The 15665-nt window shown below is 36.2% G+C and overlaps 1 protein-coding gene across 1 annotated transcript in view; it reads right to left on the reverse strand.

The window, feature by feature from the left end:
* The window catches only part of LOC145675723 (uncharacterized), a 223473-nt gene that overhangs the window by 48772 nt on the left and 159036 nt on the right, over positions 1-15665 (reverse strand). Inside the window, exon 3 of the mRNA XM_081746344.1 lies at positions 5726-5824. Coding sequence (XP_081602470.1) covers positions 5726-5824 — 99 coding nt within the window. The remainder of the gene's footprint in view (positions 1-5725; positions 5825-15665) is intronic.

Below are 15665 nucleotides of genomic sequence, written 5' to 3' on the forward strand. Positions count from 1 at the left end.
ACCGTTGCCAACCCAGACATCTGACGTATTTCCAACTCCAGCTGTTTCTATTAATCGATTGTATATGATTAATTAATTCATTTTTATGTTTCTGGTACAAATAATTATATGCTTACGCTACTTTTAGAGCACAACCTTGCTATTTTTTTTTTAATCTTCGAATCTGGCAACTCTGCACCTGACTGGTGCCTATGAGTGTGCGGGACCCATCACCACATCAACTATTATTATTATTATTATTATTATTATTATTATTATTATTATTATTATTATTATTATTATTATTATTATTATTATTATCCTGAAGTTCATGTAGTTTTCCGCAATCTCCCCCCCCCCCGTCGAATAAAAGAAGACATTTCCACACTTTTCTATTAAATCTCAGTGTAAAAAAGGGCATCTGGTAACTCTGAATAATTAATAAAGTGAACACTTATAGAATCATTGGTGGAATGAGAACGCAGGAGGATACGAGAGAACCCCTAAGACACCTACGGATATGGTATTGTCACATACAAGGCATGGGGTCAAACTAGGGACCCCTCGTACCTGAGATAAGTGTTCCATCACTCAGCTTCCATCTCCTCTACCAGTTAGAAGTTACTGCTATAAGGCAACATGGACGTTATAATAATAATAATAATAATAATAATAATAATAATAATAATAATAATTAATAATAATAAAAACAGTTCATATGGAGCTGTGCTTAAAAGTGGATATTTTTGCAGTTATAGGGCGCCGAAAACGTGAAACAAGTGAGGAACTGGTATGTGAACTATCCAAATCTTCATGTTTAAGAATACTCCAGTACTTGCACACAACTTTTAGAGAAGTAAATGAAAAGTGATCAAATATTCCCAAAAAGCCTCTCTAAAAATGATTGTGCACGTACCAGGGGTTCTGAAAGATGGATATTTTTAATATTTCAGATACCAGTTCCTTAGTGATGTCTTGATCCGACTAGGATCGGTCCTATAGTAGTGGAGCAATGAACTTTTAAATTTCACTTATTTCACGTTTTCGGCACTTTAAAACTACGAGACTATGCATGTCTGATCACCGGTCCATACGAACGTTTTTCTTATTTCGGTGTGAAGAATATGTTCCCAAACCTTTGAGGTAACTTTTGTAACACCCTGTATACGCCATCCATACAGTCACAATGAAGCTCGTATGTGTATAGGTAATATATATATATATATATATATATATATATATATATATATATATATATATATATATATATATATATATATATATATATATATGTGTGTGTGTGTGTGTGTGTAATATGCTTGTTATTTCCTTCTTTACAGAAATGAAGAGAATTCTTTGTGTAACAGAAAATGCTAAAAACACACGTTTTCCCATAATCTCATAGAAGCATCTGTATTCTTCTTCGCTCTCTTGTAAGCAACAATACACTATTGTGAACATCTATCTCACGCTTTTTCAATTGCAAGAACTCCCTCCTTTTTTTTAAAGAAATAAACGAATATCTTCATGTGATCTGAGCCCATACATTCACTACATGCACTTTTAACATGGTTTGTGAAAAGAAAATTGTCCTTGCTTTCACTTCGTATGCAACATATGTACACACGCATGGGAAAGCTAACAAGGATCTCAAGACATTGAAAAATATTTGCAACGATGTTCATTTTCCCTGTGTGATTTTTTCTACCCAAATCCCACGCTCAGATTCGAACGCTTGCACTTTCTTATTCTAGTGAATGAAAATGTTTTTAGCTTGTACCAAATATTGCTCAACCGATGTCCCATGAGCCAAATGTAACCTTCAAAATGAATTCGATTCTAAGCATACAATGACAGAGATGATACACGCGAAATTCCCAACAGCCAAAGGCTACCGGATAGTTTCAGCAAATTCCGTGGTACGAAGCCTAACAGGTATTTCCGTCAAATTCCGTGGTACAACAGCTCGTAAGAGCCAAAGCCTGTAGGTAGTTTCGTCAAATTCCATGGTACAACATCCTGTAAGAGCCAAAGTCTAACAGGTAGTTTTTGTCAAATTCCGTGGTACAACACTCCGTAAGAGTTAAAGCAGAGCTGTCCAAATGGCGGCCCGCGGGCCGCATGCGGCCCGCCAAACCATTTTCTGCGGCCCACAAAGCTCTTACGACATAGGTTGTTATTACAGATAATATTTTCATTTATGTTCATTTCTTTAATGTTTCCACTCTTTCGAAATAAGACATCTATTTAGCGCTTCTGTACAACAAAAAGGCCCGGACATTCAAGTCAACACTGAGTCGGTAATGTAGCTATAGGCAAGGCATCGTTGCTCAAAGGAACGATTACTTCAATTCACCAAACCAAACGAACCATACCAATTCACCATGAAAATTGTGAAGAATCGCTTCAGAAGCTGCCTTGGAGATTCTTCTTTTTTACATCTTCTGCTGCTCGCAGCAACAGTAATGGATGTAGATATCCCAGCCCATGTACACCCTCCTAGTTACCCTCATTTATCGCATTGAATGTAATATTTCAAATACATTTTTATATTTTTCTTTTGTAGCATAATAATAATAATAATAATAATAATAATAATAATAATAATAATAATAATAATAATAATAATAATAATAATAACAATAAACATTATTATTATTATTATTATTAGCTGCGGCCCTCCACCTTGCTAGCAAAGACGGTTATGGCCCTCGGGCTCGTTATAATTGGACACCACTGAGTTAAAGTCTACCGGTAGTTTCGGCAAATTTCATGGTACAACATCCTGTAAGAGCCAAAGCTTAACAGGTAGTTTTGTCAAATTCCGTGGTACAACACCCCGTAAGAGTTAAAGCCTACCGGTAGTCTCGGCAAATTTCATGGTACAACATCCTGTAAGAGCCAAAGCATAACAGGTAGTTTTGTCAAATTCCGTGGTACAACAGCCGGCTGTTGGAAAAAGACGCGCAACTAAAATCAAATAACCACTACCAGCTAAAGGATGTAAGCTTAATTCAAATATTAGGACATTAGATACGCTTTTCCCACTTAGATTGTACCGATATGACCTCCCTCAAAAGCCACCATTGTTTTTCTGCATTCGTTTCTATTTTGAAAGTATCCTTAAACAGTTTTGTTGGCAATATAGTAATATAGACTAACATTATATACACACTGCGTTTTGCTTTAAGCGTTATAATGAAGACGTCAAATTAACGTATTTTAATGGGGCATTAATTTCCATTTTCATTAATCCGTTCAATGTAGCTGGCTGTGCGTTTGTATACTCTAGCTTAGCTCTTAGGTTTCAAAGCATAAAAGAAAGGAAAAGAAATTTTAAAAAAAGCACATTGTACGGATATGAAACAATCATTATCTTAATTTATCAGACTTCACGGTGTAGCAATGATATTAAACCATACATACACAGGCAGTATATATATATATATATATATATATATATATATATATATATATATATATATATATATATATATATATATATATATATATATATACCTACGTCCCATTAATGTAATGAGAATCAAACAGATGTTGATTACGTGTATCATAGCGTGTGTATGTGCATCATTAACTTTTTTCGAACACGTAGAAACTTTCTAAGATACGCCTACAAAAGAAGATGTCTTAATTAATATTTGTTTCTCTCAACAGCTATTGAAAACATATGACTAAAGAGGAAGAAGACCTTGTGATTAAACTATGTTGTTTAAGAGTCTTCATCCCGGCGAAATTAAAATACCGCTAATTTTACAGTAATTATGTGATATCTTTAAATAGATAAAAGATAATCGAAATGTGGAACAAGAGCGCCCTAGACAATATTATTTTACATAAGAAACCGTTATCACGACTCACTTATCTGCTTTCAATTTTGAGCCATTTTGAAAATCGGCATTTATTTTCGCATTTCTAGACAGCTAGAAACGGAAAGCCACTAGGTGACTTGTGATAACGGTACCTCACGCAAAATAATATTGTCTAGGGCGCTCTTGTTCCATATTTCAATTATCTTTTATCTATTTGAAGATATCACATAGTTACTGTAAAATTAGCGGTATTGTAATTTAGCCGGGATGAAGACTCTTAACTTTAAAAATTAAAAAAGAAAAAAAAAAGATGCGGTGCAGCGTTGCAGGGATAAAATCATACCAGCGGGTCCTGTTCTGAGGAAAATGAAATATTTGAGTTTAACGTCCTACGATTATGTCCTTTAGGCTAAGGGAGACGGTCATTAAGGCAAGTGAATGATAATGGAAGAATTGGTGGAATGAAAATGTGGGAGAAAAGGGAGAACCCCGAGAAATTCCACGATTCTCCACCACAAACTAACTTGGGCGGGCTCCACGAAGTATTGCCAACAACGTCAACAATAGTGTCACTAAACGTACTGCGAAAAGTCGCTAGAAACCATAATTGTAATGGAAATAATACTAGTTTATTCGCTGTACGGCATTTCAAAAAGTCACTAAGTCACTAGTTTAACAATGGTAAACGAAATAAATCTTGTCTCTAAAATATATCAAATAGGTACATTTAGCGATAAAATCTCTAAATTGGCAATACTGGCTCCACATAGCAATGAGGAATAGACACGGCGAGAGGAAAGCGGGAGACTGCTGACAGCGAAAGCCAATATGACCAACTTACGCACGAAAATATTGCTAGGATTGTGACCTCACTTTACGGATACGCCTCGTATCATATTTGGTGCTGCAATTTTCAGAAACAACAGTCTAATATCTCAGACATTTACTAGTTAATTACAATACACAATACTTTTCTAAGCACCAGACAGTCATAAAAACTAAATTTTTAACATTTTTCTTTATTCAAGGTTTTTATATCTATTTTCATCACTGGGACCGCTTGAAGCGTGGACATCCAGTTCAACACAAAATTCAAATCACATATACTGTCAACGGGACTCGAACCCATATTCCTAGTACCTAAGACGACAATTTCTCTCCCGCAATGTGTTCCGCGACTCCGAAAGTTTGTGAACTGCACCTATAAACTTATTTATTTATAGGCCTACATACATTACTGGGATCTATGGCATTAAGAGACCTAATCACTGCGAAATTAAAATACCGCTAATTTTATAATAAGTATGTGATATCTTCAAATAGATAAAAGATAATCGAACTGTGGAACAAGAGCGCCCTAGACAATATTATTTTGCATGAGGTACCATTATCACGAGTTACCTAGTAGCTTTCCGTTTGCAGCCATTTAGAAACGCGAAAATAAATGCCGATTTTCTAAATGGCTGGAAATCGAAAGCAGATAAGTGAGTAGTGATAACAGTATCTCATGTAAAATATTGTCTAGCGAGCTCTTGTTCCACTTCTCTATTATCTTTTATCTATTTGAAGATATCACATAATTACTATAAAATTAGCGGTATTTTAATTTCGCAGTGATGGAGCCTGTGAAGAAAGGATGGCATTCTTCGACTAGCACACTATCTGCGGAAGGGGGAGGAAGAGAGGAAGCAGTCTCGGACCTGTATGCTAGGTACCATCCCGCTATTTGCCTGGTGTGAATGAGGAAATCCCAGGAAAAATCTCATTCAGGATGGTTGGTCTGAAAAAGCTGTTACAGCTTTACGATCGAGAGCTTCCACCGGGAATCAAACCCGGTACCGCACACAGTTAAGGCAAGAGCATTAGCGACTACGTTATGCGGGTGCAGTTTAGAAAAAGCAAAAGAGAGTACTCACAATTCTCCTGGCTCGAGGATCTGCTCCTTGTTCTAGAAGTTCCTTAACACATTCCACGTGGCCATTGGCTGCAGCCAATATAAGAGGCGTCGTTCCATCCTGAATAATGAATAAAAAATAAATAAAAATGAATTCACTCCAAAAATATATAATTTATCTGTATATCAATATAAAGAAATATATTTATGAACAAAGGAGAGCATTTTCTCCAAATAGAACCAACCATATATCATCCAATCATTGTTGACCCTTAAAATACATTTGGCGCCTATATTCAACTTCAAAATAACTGTATCTGCTCAATCACACTACTGAGCAGGAAAATGAATGACAGTAAGATCGGACCTTATGGGAATATTTTTTCCTTAAATACGAAAAGAAAAGTCAGGTTATGCTAATTTTATTTAAACCATATCTCGTAGCAGATACATATTGGTTTATCTCAATATAGAATCTGTGCTAACTGAAATATCATATTACCTTATGAAGACAGTGCATATACAGGGTATGATAAATAAACAGACAAATAAAATAGATTGGAATTCTATATTTCTCTTGATTTCTTAATTTTTTTAAATATTTCAAAGTTACCTAGTATGGCAGTAAATAATAACAATAATAATTATTATATACAATAATAATAATAATAATAATAATAATAATAATAATAATAATAATAATTATTATTATTATTATTATTATTATTATTATTATTATTATTATTATTATTATTATTATTATTATTATTATTATTATTATTAACTTGTGATCAAGAGGTTATGCAGCCAGAAAGACAATTATGAACAGTGGGTTATACAAAGTCTAGGCGTATATTAAATTATTCGTATCCATATTACTCTACATATATAATTCTCTATTTTGTTTATGTGGGTGGCTCAGTTGTATAGTACTTATCTCTGGTTCTTGGGGTCTTTGGTTCGATCCCCGATCAAGTAAGTTTATTGTGGACATCCTTTCCTCCCACTTTTTTATTCCAGCAATTCTTCCATCATCAATCATCTTAATCATCATCTCCTTTAGGATAAACGAGGGACGTTACATTGAAAGATTTTATTTTTATTATCTATTTTGTTTGTCTGTGGTTAACAGGTTACGCAGCCCGAAATAAAAATTGCGAATAGCGCACTGTATAAAGTCTCCGGTGTATATTCAAATTTATTTTGTGTTATATTTATTTTTGTTAAGTATCCATTTACAGCAAATCGGGAATTCAGAGTCCAATCTGTGAAATCTTTTTTTTTTTTTTTTCTAGATCTGTAATCTTTGAGACTTCTGGAACCCGTGGAAACCACCGTTTAAGTTAGCGATAATTATTTAACAATTAGTACTATGTCTGGAAACTATAATGGTAACCAAGAAAGTCCTCTCGCTTTTTGTGGAGGTCTGTATTCAATTGGCCCCCACACCGTGAGTTGAATGCGAATGGAGACAAGGTTACGGTCAGTTGTTGGTGTCGGTATATCCAATATACTACCTGCTTGTGGCAGTTCAGTTATACCGTGAACATGCGTGAGGACAGAGTGAACATAGAACCTTCACAGATAGTCATAAGGAAGTGTATGCTGCACGAGTTGAAACTGGGGTCAAATCCCGCTGCAGCAGGGCGGAAGATATGCCAGGCCTTTGACGAGGGTGTCGTGACTACGTGGATAGTGTAGCGGTGGCTTAACAAATTTAAGAACGGTGACGAGACACTCGAAGACGCACCACGTGCCGGAAGACCAACACATGTACAAAATGAAGATCTGCAGGCAGCAATTGAGGTGAACAGTGGCCAGACATGTGAGGAACTGGGACTACAATTCAGTATGAGTGGAGAAACTATTCGGCAGCACCTCCATCAACTTGGGAAGCACCACAAGTTGGGTCGATGGGTCCCACATGATTTGACTCCGGGCCAGAAGGCAACGCGATTAGACACCTGTATTTCTTTATTGTCTCGTCTGAGGAAGGAGCCATTGCTGGACAGGGTGTTGACATGTGATGGGAAGTGGGTCCTGTGCGAAGCTCCTCGGTGCTGTCATCATTGGTTAGCATCCTGGGAAGCGGTTCCTAAACAGCCGAAACCAACACTGCACCAGAACAAGGTCCTCCTGAGTGTTTAGCGACTGCTCGCGATATCGTGCATCGGGACCTGCTATTAATTGGTCGGAGCATCAATGCAACTGTGTACTGTCAGCACTTGAACCGTGTTCAAGAAAATTTAAAACTCTGGAGCTAGCACTTCTAAATCGCGAAGGGCTTCTTCTGTGCAAGACTACGTTAAGCCCCACGTGCCTAGGATGACTCAAGACACCATTCTACGCCTTGGATGGGAAACGCTATTGCATCCGCCATACTCCATGGACATTGCACCGTCCGATTATCACCTGTTCCATTCCTTGGACAACCACCTTAGACGACGCCAGTTCAAATCCGTAGTAGAGGTGCAAAGTGCACTTGATACCTTCGCTGACGCTTCTTCGCTTCACGGCCTACCAAGTTCTATCGCGATGGAATCCATGGTCTTTCAGAACGTTGACAGAATGTCGTCGATGCTGATGGGGACTACTTTTGATCTTCCAGGTACGTCTTAAATGACATATCAATGTTCGAAAGTGGTGGGTGAAAAAGAGACAGAACTTTCTTGGTTACTTTTATAGTATTCACACTTCTAACTGTTAACAAAAATCCTAGCTATATTTCTGGGTCATTGCCGGGACTGGTGCCATAACCCTATAATCCAATAGTTCTTAACCTTCTTTTACTGATGACACATGAACGCCCCCAAACACGACACACTTGTTTATTTTTTTAAAATTAATATTAGTATAAATTATCGTAATAGTGTAAGATTGTAAGTTTTTACGTATAAGCTAATCACTTTTTTACTAAGAATTCTGCTGCTGCTGGACACGTTAACTGATACAATCTATCTCAAAATTGGTTCAAATATTATTTAGAAAATAGTGTAAATAGTAAATAACATTTAGAAGCATTTAGTAGGATATTCGCATATTAATGAGACATTTCTATTTCGCAGTGGACGTCTTGAGATCATTGTGTGAAGTCCAGATATAATGGGATTTGCAATGGGAATCCGGAGAGACATTTCTGGGTGGTTTGTAGGATAACAGCAGGATGATCCTTGGATATCTAACTATTGTCCTGTGACAGGCACATCCCATTGAAACTGAAGGGAAATTCCATGAATATTTCTATTACCCTTAAAGTCTCTTTTGTGACAGACACATCCCATTGAAATCCAAGGGAAATTCCACGAATATTTCCATTATCCTTAAAGTTTCTACTGTGACAGGATCATTCCATTGAAACCGAAGGGAAATTCCATAAATATTTCTATTACCCTTAAAGTCTATATTGTGACAGCCACATCTCATTGAAATCCAAGGGAAATTCCACGGATATTTCCATTATCCTTAAAGTTTCTACTGTGATAGGATCATCCCATTGAAACTGAAGGAAAATTCCATGAATATTTCTATTACCCTTAAAGTCTCTATTGTGACAGCCACATCTTATTGAAATCCAAGGGAAATTTCACGAATATTTCCATTATCCTTAAAGTTTTTACTGTGACAGGATCATCCCATAAACTGAAGGGAAATTCCATGAATATTTCTATTACCCTTAAAGTCTCTATTGTGACAGCCACATCTCATTGAAATCCAAGGGAAATTTCACGAATATTTCCATTATCCTTAAAGTTTTTACTGTGACATTATCATCCCATAAACTGAAGGAAAATTTCATGAATATTTCTATTACCCTTAAAGTCTCTATTGTGACAGACACATCCCATTGAAATCCAAGGGAAATTTCACGGATATTTCCATTATCCTTAAAGTTTCTACTGTGACAGGATCATCTCATTGAAACTGAAGGAAAATTCCATGAATATTTCTATAACCATTAAAGTCTCTATTGTGACAGCCACATCCCATTGAAATCCAAGGGAAATTCCACGAATATTTCCATTATCCTTAAAGTTTCTACTGTGACAGGATCATTCCATTGAAACCGAAGGGAAATTCCATAAATATTTCTATTACCCTTAAAGTCTATATTGTGACAGCCACATCTCATTGAAATCCAAGGGAAATTCCACGGATATTTCCATTATCCTTAAAGTTTCTACTGTGATAGGATCATCCCATTGAAACTGAAGGAAAATTCCATGAATATTTCTATTACCCTTAAAGTCTCTATTGTGACAGCCACATCTTATTGAAATCCAAGGGAAATTTCACGAATATTTCCATTATCCTTAAAGTTTTTACTGTGACAGGATCATCCCATAAACTGAAGGAAAATTCCATGAATATTTCTATTACCCTTAAAGTCTCTATTGTGACAGCCACATCTCATTGAAATCCAAGGGAAATTTCACGAATATTTCCATTATCCTTAAAGTTTTTACTGTGACATTATCATCCCATAAACTGAAGGAAAATTCCATGAATATTTCTATTACCCTTAAAGTCTCTATTGTGACAGACACATCCCATTGAAATCCAAGGGAAATTTCACGGATATTTCCATTATCCTTAAAGTTTCTACTGTGACAGGATCATCCCATTGAAACTGAAGGAAAATTCCATGAATATTTCTATTACCCTTAAAGTCTCTATTGTGACAGCCACATCCCATTGAAATCCAAGGGAAATTCCACGAATATTTCCATTATCCTTAAAGTTTCTACTGTGACAGGATCATTCCATTGAAACCGAAGGGAAATTCCATAAATATTTCTATTACCCTTAAAGTCTATATTGTGACAGCCACATCTCATTGAAATCCAAGGGAAATTCCACGGATATTTCCATTATCCTTAAAGTTTCTACTGTGATAGGATCATCCCATTGAAACTGAAGGAAAATTCCATGAATATTTCTATTACCCTTAAAGTCTCTATTGTGACAGCCACATCTTATTGAAATCCAAGGGAAATTTCACGAATATTTCCATTATCCTTAAAGTTTTTACTGTGACAGGATCATCCCATAAACTGAAGGGAAATTCCATGAATATTTCTATTACCCTTAAAGTCTCTATTGTGACAGCCACATCTCATTGAAATCCAAGGGAAATTTCACGAATATTTCCATTATCCTTAAAGTTTTTACTGTGACATTATCATCCCATAAACTGAAGGAAAATTTCATGAATATTTCTATTACCCTTAAAGTCTCTATTGTGACAGACACATCCCATTGAAATCCAAGGGAAATTTCACGGATATTTCCATTATCCTTAAAGTTTCTACTGTGATAGGATCATCCCATTGAAACTGAAGGAAAATTCCATGAATATTTCTATTACCCTTAAAGTCTCTATTGTGACAGACACATCTCATTGAAATCCAAGGGAAATTTCACGGATATTTCCATTATCCTTAAAGTTTCTACTGTGATAGGATCATCCCATTGAAACTGAAGGAAAATTCCATGAATATTTCTATTACCCTTAAAGTCTCTATTGTGACAGCCACATCTCATTGAAATCCAAGGGAAATTTCACGAATATTTCCATTATCCTTAAAGTTTTTACTGTGACAGGATCATCCCATAAACTGAAGGGAAATTCCATGAATATTTCTATTACCCTTAAAGTCTCTATTGTGACAGCCACATCTCATTGAAATCCAAGGGAAATTTCACGAATATTTCCATTATCCTTAAAGTTTTTACTGTGACATTATCATCCCATAAACTGAAGGAAAATTTCATGAATATTTCTATTACCCTTAAAGTCTCTATTGTGACAGACACATCCCATTGAAATCCAAGGGAAATTTCACGGATATTTCCATTATCCTTAAAGTTTCTACTGTGATAGGATCATCCCATTGAAACTGAAGGAAAATTCCATGAATATTTCTATTACCCTTAAAGTCTCTATTGTGACAGCCACATCTCATTGAAATCCAAGGGAAATTTCACGGATATTTCCATTATCCTTAAAGTTTCTACTGTGATAGGATCATCCCATTGAAACTGAAGGAAAATTCCATGAATATTTCTATTACCCTTAAAGTCTCTATTGTGACAGCCACATCTCATTGAAATCCAAGGGAAATTTCACGAATATTTCCATTATCCTAAAAGTTTTTACTGTGACAGGATCATCCCATAAACTGAAGGGAAATTCCATGAATATTTCCATTACCTTTAAAGTTTTTACTGTGACAGGATCATCCCATTGAAACTGAAGGGAAATTCCATGAATATTTCTATTACCCTTAAAGTGTCTATTGTGACAGCCACATCCCATTGAAATCCAAGGGAAATTTCACGAATATTTCCATTATCCTTAAAGTTTTTACTGTGACAGGATCATCCCATTGAAACTGAAGGAAAATTCCATGAATATTTCTATTACCCTTAAAGTCTCTATTGAGACAGCCACATCTCATTGAAATCCAAGGGAAATTCAACGGATATTTCCATTATCCTTAAAGTTTCTACTGTGATAGGATCATTTCATTGAAACTGAAGGAAAATTCCATGAATATTTCTATTACCCTTAAAGTCTCTATTGTGACAGCCACATCTCATTGAAATCCAAGGGAAATTCAACGAATATTTCCATTATCCTTAAAGTTTCTACTGTGATAGGATCATCTCATAAACTGAAGGAAAATTCCATGAATATTTCTATTACCCTTAAAGTCTCTATTGTGACAGCCACATCTCATTGAAATCCAAGGGAAATTTCACGGATATTTCCATTCTCCTTAAAGTTTCTACTGTGATAGGATCATCCCATTGAAACTGAAGGGAAATTCCATGAATATTTCCAATACCCTTAAAGTTTTTACTGTGACAGCCACATTCCATTGAAATTCAAGGAAAATTCCATTATTCTTAAATTTCCTATTAACGGGACACGTATGGAACGTATGGATGTTCCATAATTATGTGCCATACGAAATATGATATGCTATTATTCCAACAAAGACAATTTTACAAGTACCGGTATATAAGCATCAATATTACAAGACAGGAGCACAAACTATATAATTAACTGCATTTCATTGTTGTAATATCACAACAATAAATCTGTTCCTCTACGCCAGGTATCATTGATAATTTTCACTTCACAAACAAAAACCGTCAGGATACAAATATGCTTCCTTTCACCCGGTCACTATGTAGCACACATTTTATATTGTTGAACAATAAGATTACATCGAAATATATTATACAACTCAACTGATGCATGAAATTTTAAATGCAACATGCATACATGTTTCATATAATAATGTAAGTAACATTACCTAGACTTTATCTTTACGATGTTTGCTGTGAAACAAGAGATTGTTACAGTTATGCTTTATTCGTGTTTGGCAATTACGCGTTCTATCAAGAGATACGACTTAGTTACGACACGATATGCGCTGTTTCTTAGATTGCTCGTTTGTAAACACAAAAAGACATAAACTACCTCTATAAGTATGCATGTATATACACAAGAAGCGAAATGGGAGGGGGTGTTTCCTAGAATTCAAGTTTTTTTTCTATTTATTTTCTTTCTTTTTAATTTACAGTATACGATGCAGCTGTGAAACATTTCTAATGTTTAATAAGACAAGCGTTGTAATTTCATACGTGATATCAATCTCTGTTTTTATAGTATATAACTATAGTACGAGGAGTGGTCAGGAAGTAAGGTTACAAAGTTTGCAGCAGGGGCGGATCCAGGACGGACTTCTGGGGGGGGTTGTAATACTGGTACCTAGAGCTACTTTTAAGAGCGTTAAACTCGGGGATGGGTTTTATTTATATATAATATAAAAATAGTTTCCTGTTCTGGGGGGGGGGCGATCGCCCCGATCGCCTCCCTGGATCCGCCTCTGGTTTGCAGTAAAGCGTATATATATTATTTCATACAACCAATACAGCCAACAGATAGTACATACATTAGGTTATTTTTCAACATTGTGTCCATATTGGTTGGGACATTTGTCGCATCATGGGACGAGTTTGAAGATTTCTTCCTGGTAAAAATCCTGTCATTACATGTTCAGGCACGTTGTTACGAAGTGTTTAGCGCGCCATAGACGCACGCACTTGCATGACCAACATGTATGAAAGGTTTCTTTCATCATGCATCTTGAAAGAATTTTTTGCCCACACACGTACCAACGTGCTGTCCAACATACTGAAAGTAGTTGGAGAAATGTGGAGGACGAGGAAACGCGTGCTTTTTCTTTCTGCAACTTCACGACATTGGCATGCGACGGAGGAGAGACTCACGTGATTTCTTCCGCTGTCGTGATTGGCGGACCTAAATATAAAACAGCCACCTTGCATGAACGAGCCTATACACGGTAAACATGCATGCAGAACGGCAAAAACATCAAACATGTTTTCAGAAGATTTTGAAAACTTTCAACATGAATGAACGAGGCCATACACGATCAACTTGCCTGTGGTTTTATCATTTTTCATACAAGTCGGGCTGTTTCTTCAAGCATGTGTTTACGTGTATGGGCCGCATTTTATCTTGTCCGAAGCGAAGTGACGGCTTCCTAGTTCCTTCAAGTGCGGGAACAGGTGAAAGTAGTTATCCTCTTCTTCACATTGTCCTAAATCAGTTCCTCCGTGCGCTTTTTCGCCGATCCCAAGAGGTTCATCCAAAACATAGCTGAAGTAGCATTCTTATTAGCCACGTACCGATGACGTCACCTACTATTACTACTACTGCTTTTTCTATGGATCTGTGTAGTACAAGGGCAAACTTATTTTAATGAAAGAAGTTTAATGAAAATTTAAAAAAATAACAATCGTTAAATCACTTTCTGAATATTATTTTTAATATTATTTTAACAAAAGAAGTGTTATAAAAAAATTTAAAAATAACACAAAAAAACTTTTCTTAGGCAGGGTTTGAACCACACCAAAAACGATTTTCCTTACTAGCATGTTGCGCTAAATCGCTCGGCCACAAGGGCCGACAGTAACCTGCATTTACTTTGTAGTATAAGTATCATGACTCGTGATGTCGTATCTGTATCGGCCAATCAGATCAGAGGATATCTGAAGTTCTTGGGATCCGCGAAAATGCCCTCCATGTGAGCTGTGTTCAAATCTATTGATGCCGTGCTGGGTCGCCTACTGCGTTCCTCGTCGATGACGTTGTCTGTACCAGCCGCAACCTTAATAGTCTCTCCGTAAACCTCTACCAGCTGACGATGAATTTCAGCCGCGGTTACATGTTTCACTCACAGAAATTGAATAACTGAGCGGGTTTCTTCGCGAGACCAGTTTTCCAAACAAGTCTCAATTTCTGTTTACATACAACTAATGCCATAGGTGGCGGGTAGCTAACACTGCATAACTATTAACTCCATGAGCTAAAATTACCGTACACTCCTCATTCCTCCATAACAGAGGAAACTCCAGAAATATCAGCCGTGTAACCTCAGTTTCTGATCCTTTCTCGTATATAGTAACTTTATATAGTTAAGTATGCAGATAATCAGTGGTTCCCAACTGGTATGTCGCGTAGTCCCAGAAGGTGTATCGGAAAAATTTTAAAATGTACAACTTATGAAGCATTTAATAATTAGTCGAAATACATTTTCTAAACAGATTGTACCAGTTAATGCTTCCAGAAGCAACAACAATGCTCAGAATTGCATAGAGTCACTACTTTACTGAAATTTACAGCTTTATTTACAGGGTGTTAATGAACTATAACGACAAACTGTAAGAGATGATTTCTTAAGTTCATATGGACCTGTGGGGAAAGTGTATACAGTAGTTTCAGATCTAGGGCTGTTCAAAATCGCGAAAAAGCCAAATTTCAAGAGGCCCTATTTCGAATTCGAGAAACTGTGGATACTGGTCCTTATTAGCGTAAAGGAAGTCATGCATACGCAATCCAAAAATGTATATTTCATAAATGTTCAATG

Source organism: Thermobia domestica, chromosome 18, assembly GCF_964235325.1.
Source record: "Thermobia domestica chromosome 18, izTheDome1.hap1.1, whole genome shotgun sequence".
Lineage (NCBI taxonomy): Eukaryota > Metazoa > Arthropoda > Insecta > Zygentoma > Lepismatidae > Thermobia > Thermobia domestica.